The 18,310-nt window shown below is 38.9% G+C and overlaps 1 protein-coding gene and 1 long non-coding RNA gene across 4 annotated transcripts; both read right to left on the minus strand.

Annotated features, from left to right (window-relative positions):
• Positions 1-959: 959 nt before the first annotated feature.
• On the minus strand, positions 960-17,933 carry WSB1 (WD repeat and SOCS box containing 1). Of its 3 annotated transcripts, XM_072779379.1 has the most exons (9): positions 17,579-17,933; positions 10,859-11,027; positions 9,780-10,048; positions 7,965-8,096; positions 6,849-6,949; positions 4,444-4,616; positions 3,839-3,952; positions 2,450-2,557; positions 960-2,167 (listed from the first exon to the last, which is right to left on the minus strand). In XM_072779379.1, exons 1-9 carry the CDS (start codon positions 17,616-17,618, stop codon positions 2,008-2,010), a joined length of 1,266 nt encoding a protein of 421 aa, XP_072635480.1. In that variant the 5' UTR covers positions 17,619-17,933; the 3' UTR covers positions 960-2,007. The 3 variants fall into 3 exon arrangements, with proteins under 3 accessions (XP_072635480.1, XP_072635481.1, XP_072635482.1); XM_072779380.1 differs by lacking the exon at positions 3,839-3,952; XM_072779381.1 differs by lacking the exon at positions 7,965-8,096 and having other exon boundaries at positions 17,579-17,900.
• On the minus strand, positions 4,890-5,949 carry LOC140606250 (uncharacterized). Its single transcript, XR_012008602.1, has 2 exons — positions 5,814-5,949; positions 4,890-5,105 (listed from the first exon to the last, which is right to left on the minus strand). It is a non-coding gene; the product is annotated as an uncharacterized lncRNA (long non-coding RNA).
• Positions 17,934-18,310: the final 377 nt, after the last annotated feature.

Here is an 18,310-nt window from a genome sequence, read left to right on the forward strand (position 1 = left end):
TCTTCCAAATAGGCAATTTTTACCCGATCAGGTATGTTGGTTAGAGAGTAATTTCATGGTGTGAGAATAAGTAATGGGATCTTATCATTTTCAAACTATAAAGCAGACATTACAAAGTAAAATGCAAAAAGAAAAATCACAAGTTTAAAGATAAGATGCTTTTGTGCTTTTTGTAAAATAGGTGATTCTCAAGAAGTAACTTGGGCACATTTCCTACTGGTTATCAAACTTATAACTTACATCCTTCATAGAGCCAACTCTAAGAACTTTCAGATAATTTCAGTGGCAACAATCAAGGCTTCAAGAGCACACAGGACTAATAAACGTTTTGCTGATTTTACCTCCTCAAAAGGCCCACCTCGCTAGACTTTCCTTTGATAGACTTCCATAAGCCTGTTGGTTCCTCTAAAAGGTTGTATTTTTCTTTCACTCAACAGTTATTTTCCCTTGTTCTAGAGCTTTCCTATGCCTTTTTTTTTTTTAGTTTATTTAAGTAATCTTTATTATTTTTTTTTAAAGATTTTATTTATTTATTTATTCATGAGAGAGACAGAGAGGCAGAGACACAGGCAGAGGGAGAAGCAGGCCCGATGTGGGACCTGATCCCAGACTCCGGGATCACGCCCTGAGCGGAAGGTAGGCACTAAAACAGCGGAGCCACCCAGGCATTCCGGTAATCTCTACTCTCAATGTGGGGCTTCAACTCATGACCCCGAGATCAAGAGTCATCTGCTCCACTGCCTGAGCCAGCCAGTAAGCATTAAGTACTACAGCAGTGCTCCCAGAACAAATCAATATAAAAATTGCTGCATTCATGAAGTATCAACTCTATAAAGTAGTAGTGCTTATGCTATTCATTACCTTTATTGCTTAATTTGCTGTGGTGCTGCATTGGTCCTACACTGGAGACACACAAAAGCACTAAACCGTCCAACATACTTAAGAAACATTTGTGATGGTGGTTTTTCACAAGTCTTTAATTAAAAAACTCAAAAATATATATAATCAAGCATTTTACATAATGCATACATTCTTAATATCTGCAGGTAAGACAAAAAACAGAAGGCAAAAGCAGATATACTGTATTGCTTCTCTTTGGCAAATCACCAATATTACCCTCTGCAGAACCATATGATACATGTAAAAAAAAACATAAAAAAACAAGCAAAACCATGGTCTTAAAATTGTCCCTTAGTACAAGTAACAAAATATTTAGCAATAATACAGTAGACGGATTTTGCAAAATAACTAAAATTTATAATACTTTATACCACGGGGTTGAAGTAGCAAGTTGCTTTCCAAAATTAAAGCCCGCAGCAACAGTTATAGTTATGGGCGAGGGTGGGGGTGGGGAGAAATGATGAGAAAAAGACAGACACACACACACCCCTTTCCTAGTTAAACCTTGGCTCTGCTTTTTATTTAATAATGTCACATTCAAATTCTACCCCTTGGATGCCATTTCTAAAGAAAAAAATCCTTTCCTCAGAGGTTTTACTTGCAGGTCAGATGTCTGACTCCACCCCTGACCAAATCTGCATTTTTTTTAAATCAGGAAATTCAGGTTCCTTTAGCCAATATTTACCATCAAACTCAGCGGCCCAGAATCAAAAACAAACAAAAAACAAAAAACAAAACTTCCTTCCACTTTACAGTGAAGATACATATTGAGGCTCTACTGAAGTAATATATACACGTTGTAACTAAGTTAAAAAAGCAAAAGGATCTATTCAACACATAGCAGCTTATATCTAAATATATACATTTATGTATATGTTTTCACAGTTAAATTTTAGGAAAAAAAATTACATTTGATATGTCCGCAAACAGTTCTTCTATAGTCTATAAATAATATTTTTAAATGCTCAAACGATCAAAATGCACTACAAGAATGCATCAAATTAAATAAATCTTCTAAACCTTGAAAAAGATACTTGAAGTCAGTCAAGCTTGAGGTTTGTGTCAAGTGTGCTCTGTCAGCCCCTAGTACCAGGAAGAGAGAGCCCTCTAAATACGATAGGAAAGAAACTCCAAAACTTTGGAAGGAATAGGCAGCTCCTGGACCTCTTGGGTGGGCATCACTCTCCGGATTGACATGCGACATAAATGTTGAAGGCTAGGGACTTGCCTTGGAGTGGCCCAAAAATACACACTTCCATCATGTGTCCTAAACAGAAACAAAACAAAAAAAATCATAAGCTCAGTCATCTACATACATGTAATCTCAATATCCCACCATTCAAACAACTAACATCCAAGGCTGTGTATCAAGAGTCACAAATACACATTAAAACCTAATAAAGGAGCCCTAATCAATGACCTTCTCTATGACAAAGCAGCAGAATTATAAAGAGCCCTTATAGAAGATTTAGTGACAATAAAATACTGGCTACTTTGACTAAAAGCCACCTTAAATTGCCTCTTAAAGAAAATAGAAAAATCAATTTACCCAGCAGCTAAAACACTGCCATCAGTAGAAAAGGCACAGCAAAGACCATTGCTCAAAGGTGCAACTTGAACTGGATAATCCTCATCAATTCTCCAGAACCTCACCATTCTAGAAAGAAAATAAATTGTCCAGTGAGTATCTAACCCAAAATTAAAGGTAAAAGCAACATCTATACTTCAGATAAAAAAAATGCCACTCTAAGTCACAAAATATACACCATACCTGCAATTGTGTGTGGGCACATGCGTGCACAACACACACACACACACACACACACACACAACCATTGCAGCCAAGTGATTACTCTAATTTGCTTTATAAAATATTTTCTAGGGATTCCCTGGGTGGCGCAGCGGTTTAGGCCTGCCTTTGGCCCAGGGCGCGATCCTGCAGACCCGGGATCGAATCCCACGTCAGGCTCCCGGTGCATGGAGCCTGCTTCTCCCTCTGCCTATGTCTCTGCCCCTCTGTGTGACTATCATAAGTAAATGAAAAAAAAATTAAAAAAAAAAAAAAAGAAATCTTCCAATAATTAAAAAAAAAAATATTTTCTAGCCTATACCAATCAGTAATTTGGATCAACTCACACTTAAGAGACTATAATGCTTAGCTGCCTTCCCTTCCTAGTGTTCAGATCCATAATGGTCACAACCAGGATCTTTCTCCTTACACTCAATATCTGATCTGTTTTACTCTTTCCAAGGATTTAAAAAGCCTTTCACATAGGTAGAATGTGTCTAGAAACAGCAGAGACCTGATATTCAAAATCTGCACAAACAGAAAAACCATGACTGTTGGCAAAAAAAAAAAAAACTCCTCTTTGTTCTTGAAAGATGATAATGAGTTGCTTTTTGAATTAATGTGACCAAACTACTTAATACTGTATCCATGCACATGGCATGATAAAAGCTGAGCAAATGGATTGGCTATCCAGTTCTGCATACCAGTAAGCAGCACAGCTCACTCGTGCAACATTTCATCTTGTAGCCTCAACTGCAGTGGACACAAGTGACTCTGCTTTTACCATGTTTCACTTTGAAAATGTCCTTCTGTTTCAACCTTTACAAGGTATTACTGAAGAATAAATCTGTGAGCTAAAAGCTAATTAAAAATCTACCCAGTCTCCCTACACCAGTTAACAAACAAGAAACACAGAGAAAGGCATACATTATCTTTAGTTTACATGGATACTTGTCAGGTCAATTTTCTTTAAGACACACATCTCCCAAAGTCTTATCTAGAGAAAGAGAAATTAAAACCCACATGGCAGAAAAGCTTTTTTTTTTTTTTTTTTTTTTTTTAAGGCTTGAAAAGGTTTCTAGTAAGTAGAAAGATGAAAGGAAATCTTTAAAAGATAGTAATAGGTCAAACTGTAATTCCCACACTTACTTATCATCAGCAAGGCTTGCAACATGCAGTCCATCATGACTAAAGGACACAGATCGTACCCATCGATCATTTGCTCCTCCAGCAAATATTGGAGTAGGTGGGGGAAACAGGTGCCTGAGGTCAAGTACATGTTTTCAGTGAAAATGTGAGTCACTTCAAGAAGCAAAATTGCCCAGGTACAAAGTACATCTGACTTTGAATAATGTTTAAAGTGGCTTTAATGAACACAATCAAGGAGACTGAGTGGAGCTGATCCAAATTAAATGAAAGGAACCTTGAAAGAATTACCAATCTCCTTTTTACAATGTGACTCCAACATGTTTCAATGGTTTTTCAAAAACCTTGGCCCGAAACTGTAATTAGAGTCCTATACTATTCGAACGACAATAACACAATCTGTATCAAGAGAGCCAAATTTGTTTAGAATTTATATTTAAAGCTTTGATTTATTCAAGGATTTAAATAATACTGAAATTTACAACTATGATATACTACAATTTTAAGTCTTGCATGTTAGTGATTGTAATCATTCATATAGTTTCTTAAACGTTATACTAATAGCCAGACATGAATCCCAGACTACAATTAATTCATGCTGTACCTACCCAAATTCCATCAGAATGTCTCCATTATGCGGATCCCAGATATATACTCGAGTATCATAAGATGCAGTAGCCAGTAATGCTCCATCAGGAGAAAAGTCACAAGCTACAACATCATGGTGGTGTCCTTCTAATTTCCGTATCATGGTATATTTATCCATATTCCAAAGGAAAACCTGCAATAAAAAGGCAAATGTTATAGCTTCATTCAGGCACACAAAGGACAAAATGGCACAACTTAATCTAAAACTGCTAAATTTAATTAACATTATATTAAACATTACAAATTATGAATAATTAAGAGAATATGCTCAGTGTCATAGTCAGATTAAAATCAGTCTTTAAGTTAATTAAAGTAAACATGCAAATTCTATTTCAAATGTTTCTGTTAAATGTTAATTTAAAAATAAGCCTAAACATAAAAAAGGCAATGCAATTTAACCACAAAGTTATACTGAAATCCATTTATTCCAAAAACTAATTAACTAAAATATACAGAAATAAATAGGGTTAAATACTACAAACCCCCTTTTTTTTTCCAGAAACTACCAAATTTTTAAAAAATATACAGACAGAAAATGTAATGTTAACAAATTGTTACTCCATTGGCATCTCCCTTTGAGATAATCACTTGTTTACAATAGGCTTGGGTCACCAACGTGAGCCTAGGAAGAGAAACAGATACTGCAAGCAAAGAGAAATTTTCACAGCCAAATGAAATTTCTTTGGCAAACAACAAGGATGTTAAACCACATTACAAAACGAAAAGACTACTTTATAAAAATATTACAATTAACACGTCTGTGAATCAAGATTTGCCAATCTTATTTTTCCCAAACCGACCACAATCATTAGTCATTTTAAGCATAAAATATTTAAATTACTTTAGTACAAGTTTATACATAGTTTGATTCTATAAGATCAGTACTTAGACTGTGCAGAATAGTTCTGAATAGGATTCAAATGTTTATTACTTCAGTCTAGTTATAGTAAATGCAAGCTTGGAGGTTTACAACAATCCTAGTTAAGACAATCTCTCCTCTTGGAGTAAAGCAATCCTTTTTGCTACTTTTTTTTCTGCACAGACACAATATTATTACTACCAAAGAAAAATAAATACAAATTTCAAGTTGGATCAAAGTCTTAAGGTATCTCTAACATCTCAAAGAATTCCAAAAAAACAGCACAGAGAAACCATCTGAAAGCCAATTACATTACATTAAATTGGTTTCACATCTCAGACTCCCAATTCCATGAGACTGGAAGAACAATTTACTTGGAGTCATCAGTCGGTTTCACTGTGGGGGAAATTACTTTAAAAAAGAAAGAAAGAAAAGCAGAAAGTGGACATCGACCAGCACCTGTGTACGTACAGTACACCTTGCAGCCGAATGCAAGGTTACTTCATCCTATGGTAAAGGTCGCCCCCAGCCCGGTAGCCAGAGATGCCACTCTTTCTGCCCAGCTAACACCATTGTGCGCCTGTGTGCGAGTGGTGCCAGCATAACCTCAATCACACCAATATTGCTGCCACCACCTGTGACAGGGAAAGCAAGAAGCATATGGAAAACACACAGCCTAAAATAGCAATGTCAATATCTAGAGCTTTGTTCTTCTTATGATTTTTAAAGAACTAAATACTTTTTTTCTAAACTTCCAACATTTGCTACTATCATTTTAACATACTTCTTGGCTAAATAAAATGCATTTAAAACCAGTCTCCCACCCCCAATAATTCAGAGTGTATTGTGAATATCACATGTATTTGGACTTCCAACATTTTTCATAAACATCTGAAGCTAATAAGATCTCTTTAACTACACTAAGAGCTGGTAGGCAACTAAAAGAGAGCTCATTAATCAGCATAAACATCTCAAGAATCACTTTATACTTAATCTGTCCACAGGTATGCTATGCAAGACAGACCATATCAATTTTATCTATAATTCACTCTAGACATCATGAGTGCTGTTTTTAGTATTAGATTTTTAAGTTACTTTTTTTTCAGTTAAATGTCCAGGACCAGCTGGGAATCAAAACTTTTTAAACAGCAAACTGGACAAAAAAAAATAGAACAACAGAGAAGAAGATAATTAGCGGGAATGTCTTAACATTTGGACTAGATCTCTTCTATAGCACATAACCTTTCCTAGATCTTAAAAAAAGTCAATTTGACATACCCCTTACTTTATGAGTATTATCTAACTATAGGCAATCCAATTTCTCACTCCACAATCAATAACTATATTTAATTTCCCTCATGCAAATTCTCCCCCATCATGAAATAAAACATTTAAGATATTCATGACACCGAGCACAGATTTAATAGGTTTCTTAGATTTAAAATGATTATGCACACATTATTATAATCCAGTTCACAATGAATGTACAAGAACTTTGATACATACTGCTTTACTGGCTCCCACTGAACACAGCATAGAAGAGTCAGGAGAGAATGCACAGCTATACACCCAGTTCTGATGGCCCCTCAATACTTTCATCATGTTTCCTGAACAGAAAGAAATACCTGTGTTAACTCTAAAGTTCACTTCAAATGAGCAGCATTTCAAAAATGGGAGAATCACAAACTTCTATAGCAAGGGTTGGATATAAACCAGTTGCTAAAAAAAAATAAAAATAAATAAAAAAAAATAAACCAGTTGCTTATTTTTGTAAAGTTTTATTGAAACAACCATGCCCGTTTGTTTATGCTGTGCTACAATGGGAGAGCTGTAACTACAGCAGAGACAGCATGGTCCACAAGCCTAAAATATTTACCATCTGACCTCCCCTTTTTTATTTTATTTTTAATAATAAATTTATTTTTTATTGGTGTTCAATTTGCCAACATACAGAATAACACGCAGTGCTCATCCCGTCAAGTGCCCCCCTCAGTGCCCATCACCCATTCACCCCCACCCCCCGCCCTCCTCCCCTTCCACCACCCCTAGTTCGTTTCCCAGAGTTAGGAGTCTTTATGTTCTGTCTCCCTTTCTGATATGACCTCCCCCTTTAAAAAAGATATTTTATTTATTTATTCATGAGAAACAGAGACAGGCAGAGACACAGGCAGAGGGAGAAGCAGGCTCCATGCAGGGAGATGCGGGACTCAATCCCAGAACTCCGGGATCACGCTCTGAGACAAAGGTAGATGCTCAACCGCTGAGCCACCCAAGCATCCCAAATAAAATCTTTAAGATGAAGGAAATAAACTAATGCAGACCAATTCATATAAAACCTTAAAATTGACCCAGGTTTTGCCCTCATATAGTTGATACAGATCTGTGTGGTTAGTTTCTGAATATTATCAGATTGTTCAAAGTAATGGCTGGCTCCTATTCTGGGTCACATTTATAGTTTCATCTACATGGGTCAAGGTACCAAATGATTAAGCAGAGAAAAAGGAAACTTTGATCATACATCACTTTTAAAGTCAAATGCCCCAATAATCAACACTTCTTGACATCTCTCAGTAGTAACATCAAGAAAATCATTCTGTTTCCCAGCCTGGAAAAAAGACATACCATCATCTTTCAGGTCCCATACTCTCAGAGTTTTGTCTCTTGAAGCTGATACTAGGATCAAGCTCCCATCTGGAGCAAAAGTTAAATCTCTGACCACTTCAGTATGATCTACTAAGTTAAGGAGGAGTTTTCCTAAATGCAATGGAAAAGCAGAAAAAAAAATGTTAATTTTTATCAGCTTCCCATTTTAAAAAACATAAGGTTCTTCATTAAAAAAATTTAAGCAGAAACACTTGGCACCTCCTTAGTTTCCCAAGTTAAAGTGACTTTACTGTCATTTTTCTTTCTCTTTTTCTTTCTTTCTCTCTCAAGTTAAAGGGACTTCACTGTCACTTTTCTTTCTTTCTTTCTTTCTTTCTTTCTTTCTTTCTTTCTTTCTTTCTTTCTTTTCTTTTCTTTTCTCTCTCTCTCTCTCTCTCTGATTTTATTTATTTATTCATGAGAGACACAGAGAGAGGCAGAGACACAGGCAGACTACGAAGCAGGCTCCATATAGGGAGCCCGATGCAGGACTCGATGCTGGAACTCCGGGATCACGCCCTGAGCTGAAGGCAGGCACTCAAGTGCTGAGCCACTCGGGCGTCCCTTACTGTCACCTTTAAAGATTCTCTATTTACAATGTTTTAAAATGGATTGTTTCCTGAAGAGCTAAGCCTAAATTTTTTAGATAACTTTAAAGAGAATTCCTGAAATGTAAATAAGTCATTTTACTATGAGGAATACCTAGATTATAATTTTTAATCTTTGTATAATGATTTTAAATATAAAACCAAATTTTCCCTTTTCTTTTCCTTGGCCTTGGATTACTAATGGACTGTTAAATTCCCCAAAGATTCATGTCACTCCACAAAATCCTAAATTTTCAAAAATAAGTGAAAAATGTATTTTATTTAATTTTGTGAGTTTTCTATGAAAATCTAATGTGCTTTCCTTAAATTTTTTTCAAGAATCCAATCAAATTTACCAACTCATTATCCTCACTCAATAGTAATATCACTTGCTGTGTTCTACTGTACATAGTTTAATGGTCATTTTTAAAAAATCCTTCAAATTTTTGAGTATATATCAGCCAGAAACTGTTTTAGTCAATGAACACAGTCATTTTTTTTAATTGCCCAAAGAATTTAACTTCTCAACCTATCTAGTTAAACCTTAGATAAAATATCACTAAAACCTCCCAAAGGTTAGACAATTATTGAAAATCAGATTTGCCTTGAAAGCTGCCAAGCTCTCATCGAAAAAGTATATAAAAAGTACCTTGGGGGCAGCCTGAGTGGCTCAGCGGTTTAACATGGCCTTCAGCTCAGGGCCCAATCCTGGAGACCCGGGACAGAGTCCCACATTGGGCTCCCTGCATAGAACTTGTTTCTCCCTCTGCCTGTGTCTCTCTGCCTCTCTCTCTCTCTGGGTCTCTCGTGAATAAATAAAATCTTAAAAAAAAAAAAAAAAAAAAAGTACCTTGCCATTTAAACCGTAAACTAAACTAATTTATAAATTATTTTATAAATAAGAATTAAACATTACTTAGTCATGCCCTTCTTGCTGTAGTATTCTCTGAAGAGTATCAAACAATGAGAACTCTATTTTCTTAAAGTAAAACCATGAGCTGAAGATGCTCTGCAGGCCACGATTAAAAAGATACACTCATAACACCAATTCTTGCTTTTCAGTACGTTAAAATCCTCAAATCACATATTCTAGTGCCTATGAGAGATGCCCTGCATCACAAAAAAATCAAGTTTGCTTTTAAAACCATGGCTCCAAAAAAAAAAAAAATAAAAAAAAATAAAAAAAAATAAAACTATGGCTCCGTACCTGTATATACATCCCATATTTTGATACGCCCATTGTTTAACCCTGTGGCAAGGAGCAGCTGATCTTGTCCAAATCTGAATCGATGCCATTCTATATTGACACAGCGACTCTGTTTTTCTGGAACTGAAGATCCAAAAGCAAGACTCCAGACTATGTCACCACAGTCTATAATATGCTCACGAGGCTTATTTTTCTGACCACCATCACTGTTTTGTCTTGACAATCTCAAACTGCTTGAATTGGTGATATTCTTGGTGCCATGCAAGAGACTGAGGGGAGAAAAAAGGTCAGACTGACATCTAGTTATTACTTACTTACTCTGGACTCCACTTATACTCTTATTGCTAGAGCAAATAGATAAATGAAACAATGATAAAGGTTAAAATAACCTCACTATTATCATAGTGATACTGAGTAACAATAGAATTCTATGGATGGGAAGGGGAAAAGTTGCTATTAGCTATGAGGGTATAACCAAATAAATTCAAAGCCTGATTTACTTAAGATATTATAAAACTGACACCAGAAAATTACCTCAAAAATAACCCACAATAATTAGTAGTTTCCCATACTTTCTAGACCTAAAATAATATGTAATAAGGACATTAACTAATACAACCATGAAAGTCAACTAGACACAAAAGGGAGGGATTCAATTTAGTATATGATACATTTTAGAAAAAATTCCAACAAATACTCAAATCCAAGCAGAGGAACAGTAAGTACATAAAAAATAATTATACGATCACTGTTATCACTATAAAATGTTGTAAAATCCAAAAGGCATCACATAACAAAGGTCACCTGCTTTGGCACAATATACATACTACCAAGGAACCATTAACCCACTTTTTAATACAAAAGCATAAAAGTATCTGAGAAAGTATTCTATAACATATAAAGCTAAGCAATTCTTCCCACAAATTTTCCAATAAATATATTCAGCTTATGATTAAAATACATTTACAATAGTCTACAAAGGAAAAACTTAAATATCAAAATCTTTTTATTACTCCACATAAAGAAAATGGTAAATTCTACAAAGAGATACAAAATACAAAAAAAGAAGAGTGTCTTACAAGTTCTTAAGGCACTGGGACCACGGAACAAGCTTTACTGTACGATGTCCTTGTGACCAAGCAAAGTACGAACCATCTGGAGCAAAAGCAACAGTCCAATTTTCACGACCACATTTCTTGTCAAAAGGAGCTGCTGGAGCTAAAAGTTCTCCTATAGTACGTGATCTCACTAGAAGAAGAAAAAAAAAAATACACAGGATGCCATATATAACCAATAATGAATTTGAGACTGCCTCCGTATTAATTTGGAACTCTTAACTCCATTGAGTTTCTATGCAGACAAGGTATAAGGAGTTCTGCTTTCTACTCTCTTAAGGGATGTATGTGAAGACCCTTTAATGATAACTATCTTCAAGTTTAGATAAAGTGATTTTCCAACTTCTCTCCACCCAAGAGTTTTAGAAAGCTTCAATTAAACTAGTTAAGTGATAATAATATAATGATATATATCAGGGCCAGCAATGAGTAAGTCTTGATTTGCATTGTCTTATCTCCTCATCAAATTACTAACATTTAAAATGCAACAGGCTAAACTTATTTTGTAAAAGTAGCTTCCAAAAATTCGTAGCTTTCAGGGGCAACTGGATGGCTCAGTGGTTGAGCATCTGCCTTCAGCTCAGGGCATGATCCCGGGGTCCTGGGATCGAGACCCACATCGAGCTCCCTGTAGGGAGCCTGCCTCTGCCTCTGCCTCTCTGTGTTTCTCATGAATAAATAGAATCTTAAAAGAAAAAAAATTTGTCGTTTTCAAAAACCACAAATCACTGTAATACAATATCATTACTCAAAGAAAAGCACTATTAAATGGTTTATTTAGGGATCCCTGGGTGGCACAGCGGTTTGGCGCCTGCCTTTGGCCCAGGGCACGATCCTGGAGACCCGGGATCGAATCCCACGTTGGGCTCCCAGTGCATGGAGCCTGCTTCTCCCTCTGCCTGTGTCTCTGCCTCTCTCTCTCTCTCTCTCTGTGACTATCATAAATAAATTAAATTTAAAAAAATAAATAAATAGTTTATTTAAACATGAATATTAAAGAGATCATTTTCTTTTTCTAAAGATTTCTTAAAAATAATTTAACTCACAACCCCAAGATAAAGAGGCATATACTCCACTAACTGAGCAAGCCAGGTACCCCACATGAATATTCTTTAAAAAAAAAAAAAAAAATTCTTTTTTTTTTTTTTTCCAGGCCCAGGTCACAAAAATCACAAGCCCCCCAGAACTAGAAGGGACTTAAAAGTTATTTATTACAATCTCCCAACCAGTGCTTTAAAATGCATTACATTTGTGATCCTCAAATAGGGGTCCTCAAGCAGCTTACTAGTGGACCACAAGCTGACCCAAAATGGAATTCTTTTGGTTTTTAAGGACAGAGAATGGAAAAATTTCATACATTTTAAAATTTAGTCAAAAATAAAAAATAAAAATAAAATTTAGTCAATAAATTTATCATTCATACAAAAACTGGCATATTACCAGAGTATACAGAGACTTTTTGTTGTGCATTTATCAAGAAGCATGATCAATAAGCTCCTACTGTACATGTGTGCATGCAAACTTGACCAGAGTTTCCTCAATTTGGGAAAAGAATCTTTATCAGTGCATCACTACCACTGCTTTCTTGGGTTCGTCTTGATTTCAAATTTTGCTACTCTTCCTTTTTAGGTATAAACTAATTATCATTTTAGTTTTCCTATTATCTATTTTGTGATTAGTTGTGTGATCAACATCTAGCGTATTTTTTGTTTTTGGCTTAAACTTACCAACAATTAAATTACATATATCCTATATATTGCACTTTAAATAAGAACCACTTGTTCGGGCAGCCTGGGTGGCTCAGCGGTTTAGCACCGCCTTGGGCCCAGGGTGTGATCCTGGAGACCTAGGATGAGTCTGTGTTGGGCTCCCTGCATGGAGCCTGCTTCTCCTTCTGCCTGTGTCTCCTCCTCTATCATGAATAAATAAATAAGATCTTAAAAAAAAAAAAAGAACCACTTATACTCTTATTGCTAGAGCAGATAGATAAAACCCCCCTGCCCCCCACATATTCATTCAGGTGATGACACTTCAAGTCTCAATGTGTGTTCTGTCAACAGCCAGTGGAGCACCTGGGATATAATGGGTGATCAGTAAATATTTATTGAATGAATATGAAAGCACATGTATAAGCTCCCATTCTTGAATGATTTCAATATTTCCTTGCCCAAGTTTTTGATACATTACCAAATGAGCTATGGTTTAAAAAGTAAAAGGAGTGCCTGGCTGGCTAGGTCAGCAGAACACGTGACTGATCTCAAGGCTGTAGGTTCAAACCTGATGTTGGGTAAAGAGATTACTTAAAAGTAAAACCTAAAACCAAAATTAAAAAAAAAAAAAAAAAAGGGAAAACAAAACTGAGACCTATTTTTCTACGATCTTCATAAATATGAATACCTAATAAGGCTTATTCTATTTTTATGCAGCTGACATTATCAAAAATTTCCCTTCTGACGGCTCAAAAATCTCCTCCTTGCCCACTCTACCCACTCAGTCCCAATTTTGACCTAAGAGAATAAACTTAAAACCGTTCTCACCTGATAGTCACATACTGAAGTCAGCTGTGACATCAGCAACTAAATCTTTTCACCAGACTAAACTCCGTAGGCCTGTCAATCAATCCTTAGATTACATGGTTTCAAGTCCATTCCCCACCTTTGCCACCATCACTTTTCTGGATAAATTCTAGTTAGTAATGGTCCTCGTAAAAGTGGCATCCAGAAATAAACACAGTATTTCAGGTGTGGTTTAATTAAAGCAGCAGAATCCCATCCCCACTCCCACCCCTACCCCAACTGTATCAATACGACATAAGGGGACATTAATCTCACCAGCAGTTACAGGACTTTCTTTTTTTAATTTTTAATTTTTAAAAGATTTTATTTATTCATTCATGAGAGACACAGAGAGAGGGGCAGAGGCACAGGCAGAAAGAGAACAGGCTCCCCAGAGGAGCCTGATGCGGGACTTGATCCCAGGACCCCAGGGACCACGCCCTGGGCAGAAAAGAGAGGCGCTCAACTGCTGAGTCACCCAGGCATCCCTACAGGACTTTCTTAATATAAAATCCACAAATCAGCAACCCTCATATGCCTGCAAAATGATTTTTTTTGAAACATATAAATGATTTTTGAAAGGCCTTGGTATATCTTACATTGCTTTTCCTTATATTCTTCCAAGTCCATAGTGTCACACAGTCATCTCACTACGGTAGTTCATGGGCCTGGCTCCTGAATTTGCAACTCCTGCCTAAATCTTTTTTTTTTTTTTTTAATAATTTGGGTTTCTGTTTAATCATACCTTTTATTTTATTTTTTTAAAGATTGTATTTATTTATTCATGAGAGACACACACAGAGAGGCAGAGACACAGGCAGAGGGAGAAGCAGGATCCATGCAGGGAGCCTGATGCGGGACTCGATCCTAGGACTCCAGGATCACGCCCTGCCAAAGGCAGGCGCTAAATCCCTGAACCACCCAGGGATCCCCCTTACCTATCTTTTAAAATCCATAAATTCTAAGAGAAAAAAAGCAAAGTTCACAAGTCAGAGAAGCAAGTTTTAAAATTCAACTGGGAAAAAAAATAAAAATAAAATGAAATTCAACTGGGAAAAAAAATCTTTTCAACTGAAAAATCCAAGCATTATCTTAAAGAGAAAGCCCCTAGCTAAACTTGATGAGTATATTCATATAAACTTTGTGTCAAAAAAACAGAGGACTAGCCCTTGCATTCAACTTCAAAAACATCTGGCTAATTAGACTAGAACTCATCACTCCTTTAGCATGCATAAACTTTCCCACAAAAGACTCTTTTTAGTCTGTATTTTAGGATCATTCTATTTTTCTTTTAGCGTGACCACAATCACAAAACTCCTCTGTATAAAGGTTGGAAAGTAACTAGAAAACTGGTTCAAATAACAAAAACCATGAAATAATAAGCTGATTCATTCTTAAATATATAGAAATTCAAGGTCATTATTTTGAAACTACCAAATAAATAGATGCTATACTGTCAAAGTATTGTATTAATAATTAGCTTTGTGTTTCCTTGCTTGTACAGTCATAGCAAGTGATTTTTTTTCAAATGATTTTTGCATCAAATGATCCAAGCACTCCTTTAGATACTTACTGGTACAATATTATCAGTAGCACAGGGTTATAATGAAGTGCTTTGAAAAAAAAAATTGTTACACCTTTATTATCTGCAGCTGTTTAATGTTAGTATCCTAAGAAATATATGATTTAATGACATTTTATTTTTTTATTTTTTAAATGACTTTTTAATAAGGGGAAAGCTGCCTGCCATGGGAACTCAGCCATAAAATTTAACACTACATTATCTGTACAGTAGTAACACACCGAGTCACTGCTGAACCAAGTGAACCAGATTTAGCTACTTCTTCACATTCCTCTCTGCAATTTCATAACCAGAAAGGGAGGATCTTCCGTAGTGCCTTGTGAAAGAGGGCAGCAGCCTCAGGCAGTACTCCCTGTCACACAGGACTCCTTTAATCATTCTAGGAATCTTGCCTCTCTTCTTTCAGTACTTGAGAAACCAAAGAGCTATAATTAATACCGAGAAAAAAGGGGAAAACTTAAGTCCTCACTGAAAGATAAAAAGCTACAAAGATATTACTGTTTAACTCTGTATCCAAATGGTACTTCCAAAGAAAAAAGAAACAAAGAAACTCTTTTTTTTTTTAAAGCTTAAGAAAGGCCAAAGTTCTTTTAGATATGTGGGACTTGGCTAGAAATTTTATACTATAGCCAGCAAATAACACAGAGATCTACTATGCAAAAATTTTCAATTGAAAAGGCTACTTAGTGGATGGTTCTTCTACCTCATGCAGGTATGCTCAGAAACTATCCAGCCCTTAAAAGACAGGACTGGAAAGTTTTCAAAATAGTTCATCAAGATCAAGTAAAACAGATAAATGAAAGGCAGATCACTTATCTGTGATATTATTGTGCAGCAGAGGGAGGAAAAAAAGCCCACTGGACTAAGATTAAGAACTTCTGAGTTCTACGTTCCACTTTAGTAGGACTTAAAGTCTTTAAATAGCTATAATAAAAATTGGGCATGAATTTTGTTTTATAGTTATTAAGACCAGGGTTAAAGTCCCCTCCTAACCTGTCATTCATCCTTATCCTTCAGAAAACAAAAGTTCAGAATTCCTTTTTTTTTTTTTTTTTTTTTATTCATGAGAGGCAGAGAGAGAGAGGCAGAGACACAGGCAGAGGGAGAAGCAGGCTCCACGTAGGGAGCCTGACGTGGGACCTGATCCCAGCACCCAGGCTGGGATCACGACCTGAGCTGAAAGGAGACGCTCAACCGCTGAGCCACCCAGGTCCCCCAAAAGTCAGAATTCTAAAATTACTGTCTCTAGATATAAAAACTCAACCCGCATATAGGATAGAGGGCCTTTTGGATACTTCAGCTTTTCCCTCTCTCTAGAAATACCTCCTCCACATATTTAAAGGCATACATTTAGCCGAAGAACAGGAAAATGCAAAGGTTCTGCTCTGGAGCCACCAACAATTTTCATTTAATTAACACAGTAAATTCAGTGTTGGATTTGTTGTGTGTGTGTGTTTTTTTTTTTTCTGGAGAAGGGGCCTGCTAAATCCTTTTTTTTTTTTTTAAGATTTTGTTTATTTAAAAAAAAAAAGATTTTGTTTATTTATTAGAGAGAGAGAGAGAGAGAGAGGGAGGCGCAGAGACACAGCCAGAGGGAGAAGCAGGCCCCACGCAAGGAGCCCGACGTGGGACTCGATCCTGGATCCTGGGATCACTCCCTGAGCCAAAGGCAGACGCTCATCCGCTGAGCCACCCAGGCGACCCTATTTTACTAATTTTTATTTTGTTTTTTTTTTTCTATTTTAATTTTTTAAATGAAAACCGTACATATTTAAGATGCGTAACATGACTTGGTAAGTCCAATGTCGACTCAGCCTCTCCATCAACGCACAGCACCAACCCCCCCCCCCCCAAAGTCGTCCCACGGATTCCACCGTCAAGGCAGAATTCAAACGTGGGGCGAAACGCGGGGCGCTCTCACGGAGCCACGGAGGCGGTCCCGCCGCTTTCCAGAGGCCTTTCCACAGTGCGCTCTCATACCACCGCTGCCCTCCGTCGCTCCACCCAGCCGCTCCGCTCCTCCCCGCTCCTCTGTGTAGGCGAGATACCGAGTCTCCTCCCCTGAACCCCGGCCGTTCTGAACGCCATACCGTTCTCCAGAACACCGCTTCCCTCAGGCTGCCGGCGCCCCTCCGGCCGAGGTGCACGAGGACCCCTCCCCTTCGAGCACCCTCGGAACACACAAGTTCGCCTCCCCGTCGTGAGATTAGAGTCCCCGAGACTTGGCCGGCACTCGCCTACCCACTGGACGCCCCAGACGTGGGGCCCGGAGGACCCCAGGACCCTGGCGGTGTGCGGACCTGCTTAGAGAAAGCCGGGCTCCCCGGGCTCCCCGGACCCGAGGATCCGCCGCTTGCCTGCCGCCGAGCCAGGCGCCCGGCAGGCGCCGCATCAGCGCTGCCCACGTACCCCTCGGCGGCACCCGCTTCCTTCCTCCTGGCTCCAGCGCTCGGCCCCGGCTCACCCCCCACCGTTCAGACTCAGTCGCTTCCTCCTCCGGGGACTCCCCGCTCCCCAGCAGCCCCCACCCACCGTCCCATTCCTCACCGATCTCTTTCTCGTTGACCCTCGGGGGAAAGCTGGCCATCTATGGGGCACCGTCTGATTCCGGGGGCGCGATGCGGACGCAACGACAGAGAAGGGACCGGTGAGCGCTGAGGGGCGTGACGCGGGCTCGGTCCCTCCCGGACCGGGGACGGAGGGGCGGGGCGGGGGCGGTGGCGGCAGCCTCTGCCGACTGCCCCGGGACAGCTCCGGAAGGCCCGGGACCAAACCACGGAGTCAAACACAGACAATAGACGCCGGTCCCTGCCTCAAGCCTACGGACCGAGACACTGCCTCCGACACCGCCGACCGCAAACCAGACACTGGAGACAAAATGGCGGGCAGCGCGGGAGATAGCAGGGCGGCGTGGGCGGGGCCTGATGACGCCGCCGCCCGAGGCCCCGCCCCCCGACGCTCCGGACGTGCCGGCCGGGGCTGGGCGCCCCTTCCCCCCGCCGGGGGCGCGCGGGCGTTTCCGCGAGGACCCGACGGGCTGGGGCGGAAAGCGCGGGGAGGCGGAGGCGGGGGCGGGGCTGCGGCCGGAGCCCGGCGGAGGCCGGGAGCGCGGGCTACGACCTGTGCGCCCACTTCGGGGTTCGCCCCAGTCCTCGCTCCCCGCCCCCAGGGGCCGCAGCCTGGGCTGCATTTCTAAGGCAAAAGGAGAATGAATGTGTCACACGGACTAGCCCACCGCCCAAAGATGGCGTGGGATTTAAACTGGCTGAACCGGGGCAC

Source organism: Canis lupus, chromosome 16, assembly GCF_048164855.1.
Source record: "Canis lupus baileyi chromosome 16, mCanLup2.hap1, whole genome shotgun sequence".
Classification (NCBI taxonomy): domain Eukaryota; kingdom Metazoa; phylum Chordata; class Mammalia; order Carnivora; family Canidae; genus Canis; species Canis lupus.